General features: G+C 50.7%; 1 protein-coding gene across 1 annotated transcript; it reads right to left on the minus strand.

Moving 5' to 3' along the window:
• Nucleotides 1-130: 130 nt before the first annotated feature.
• LOC123256164 (serine/threonine-protein kinase TAO3-like) lies at nt 131-1,789 on the minus strand (the record flags this gene model as incomplete). Its single annotated transcript, XM_044684849.1, has 2 exons — nt 131-854; nt 1,607-1,789. Coding segments are annotated over 2 exons (345 nt in total), but the record flags the coding sequence as incomplete, so codon positions are not given.
• Nucleotides 1,790-2,253: the final 464 nt, after the last annotated feature.

Below are 2,253 nucleotides of genomic sequence, written 5' to 3' on the forward strand. Positions count from 1 at the left end.
AATATGTCACCACTGATATGTACATCACAATTAGATTCTGTAAAATGTATCAAATTTCTCAATCTTTAATAAAACTTTTTTTTTTAAATTCCTGATGAATAAATACCAAAAAAAAAAAGAAAAGAAAAAGAAAAAGAAGAGAAAAAGAAAAGAAAGAAAGGAAGGAAGGAAGGAAGGAAAGAAAGAAGAATGTAGCAGCTGTTTAAGGTGTAAGGCTGCGGATTTGTGTCTCTCTCCCCCTTGGCATTTAGAATTCTTTTTTTTTGTTATTTTTTATTTATTTATTTTTTTTTTGCTTGACTTTCATAGGTGGGTGGTCATGAGTGATTGCTTTAAAGAAACATACATCCACTTTAAAAAAAATTCGTATTTGTTGGTCTGTTGGTTTTGTTTAAAACTGTCTCCAAAGTTTTCACTGAAACATTTTATAATCACATCAATACTGTGACGTACTATGAATAAAAGAGTGGGCCGGGGGGTGGCCAGCACTGAAACTTGACACGGGGGAGGAAGGGGGCCCCTGATGGAGTAAGAATATACAGGCACTAGTCCGACACGATGTCAGTAAGAGTAAGAGAGAGAGAGAGAGAGCGCGAGAGAGCGACGCCCGTTCCAATGGGGAATGTGGTTTTGCAGGGTTTTAATTTTTTCATTTTTTCATTTTTTTTTGTAAATGGCAAAAAAATTTAATCTCATCTATAGTCCTCCTTAGGGTAATCTAATGTAACCAAATTCCCAAATCCCATTCGGAGGCTCTCCATGTCAAAAGTTTCAATCTCACGCTCTTGTCTTTCCAATAGAAACTTGATCCTCTCGCTGCGTTCCTTCTGAAGGGCGGCCAGCTCCTCTTCAATCTGAAACAACACAGGGGCCTGGCTGTGGCGGGCCGCTCCCTCCGTGGCCCGGGAGGCCCACCCGTCCATGCACACGTGCCGCCCAGGTTAGAACTAGGAGGGTCCTCCCAGGGCCTTGGACCCAGCCATTTCACAAAGGAGGAAACTGAGGCCCGGGAGGGGGGACAAATGATTCGCCCAGGGTCATCCCTTGATGTCTAAGGACCGCAGAGCTAGAGGGGGCCTTTACAGATCAGGAAACTGAGGCTGGGTAATTAGCCCGGGGCTACTAGGGGTCTACAGATCCTAGTCCTCAATTTTACAGATCAGGAAACTGAGGCTGAGTAATTAGCCCAGGGCTACTAAGGGTCTAGAGATCCTAGTCCTCAATTTTACAGATCAGGAAACTGAGGCTGAGTAATTAGCCCGGGGCTACTAAGGGTCTACAGATCCTAGTCCTCAATTTTACAGATCAGGAAACTGAGGCTGGGTAATTAGCCCGGGGTCACCCAGAGAGTAGAGATCCAAAGTAAAGGATCCTAGTCCAGCCCCTTTATTCTTCAGGGCCCAGAGGAGTTGAGGGCCTTGCCCAGGGGACCCAGTTTGGGTCACAGGTAGATTCAGAACCCAGACATCCTCTCTTTCCCCTCCAGCCCTCTCCCTCCCGGGCCAGGCAGCCTTCGAGGCAGGGACAGGGTTCCCCAGACCTGGGTGTCCCCCGGGGGGGGGGGGGAGGGCTCTTGGCTCAGAGAGCAGCCCCCGGGGCCTTGTACCTTTTGCTCAAGATGTGCCCTGCGCAGAGACACCCTCTGCTCCAGCTTCTGGAGCTCCCGCTCATGCTGGGCCTCCGTCTGCATCTTGATTTTGCTCTGGTAGGCGTTGAGCAGCTCCATCTCCTGCTGTAGCTGCAGCCTCAGGGCCTGGCACTCGGCTTCTTGCGCCTCGTCCAGTCTTAACTGGGGGGACAGAGAAGACAGACTGGCCTTAGCACCCGCTCAGAGTCCCCAGAGGTCAGCCCTGCCCCCCGTTAGACTGGGAGCTCCTCGAGGCTCCCTGACGGCGGGCACAGGGTCTGCCCCGTGGAGCTATTTGTTAATAAATGCTGACTTAGTGGGTAAGAATCGGGGCGCCTTGGCTAGGCCCTGGTGTCCTGGGGCCAAGGAAGGGGAGGCAGAGGCGCAGTCATGGCCGGCCTGGACCTGGGACCTTTGGACCCTGCACGGGCACAAGGCTGGATCGCCCCCCATTTGGGGAGCGCCCCCCGGAGTCCCAAGAGCTGGGCTCTCCCCAGCAGGCACCAGAGCACAGAAGGAGCCTGAAAGATCCATTTTTGTCCCACAGAACGGAAGGTGCACGTGCGTGGGATCACAGAATTTTGAACTAGAAGGGAGTCTGGCAAACTTTGGGTCAAACCCTTTAG

The sequence above is a fragment of the Gracilinanus agilis genome, unplaced genomic scaffold (assembly GCF_016433145.1).
Source record: "Gracilinanus agilis isolate LMUSP501 unplaced genomic scaffold, AgileGrace unplaced_scaffold56484, whole genome shotgun sequence".
NCBI lineage: Eukaryota > Metazoa > Chordata > Mammalia > Didelphimorphia > Didelphidae > Gracilinanus > Gracilinanus agilis.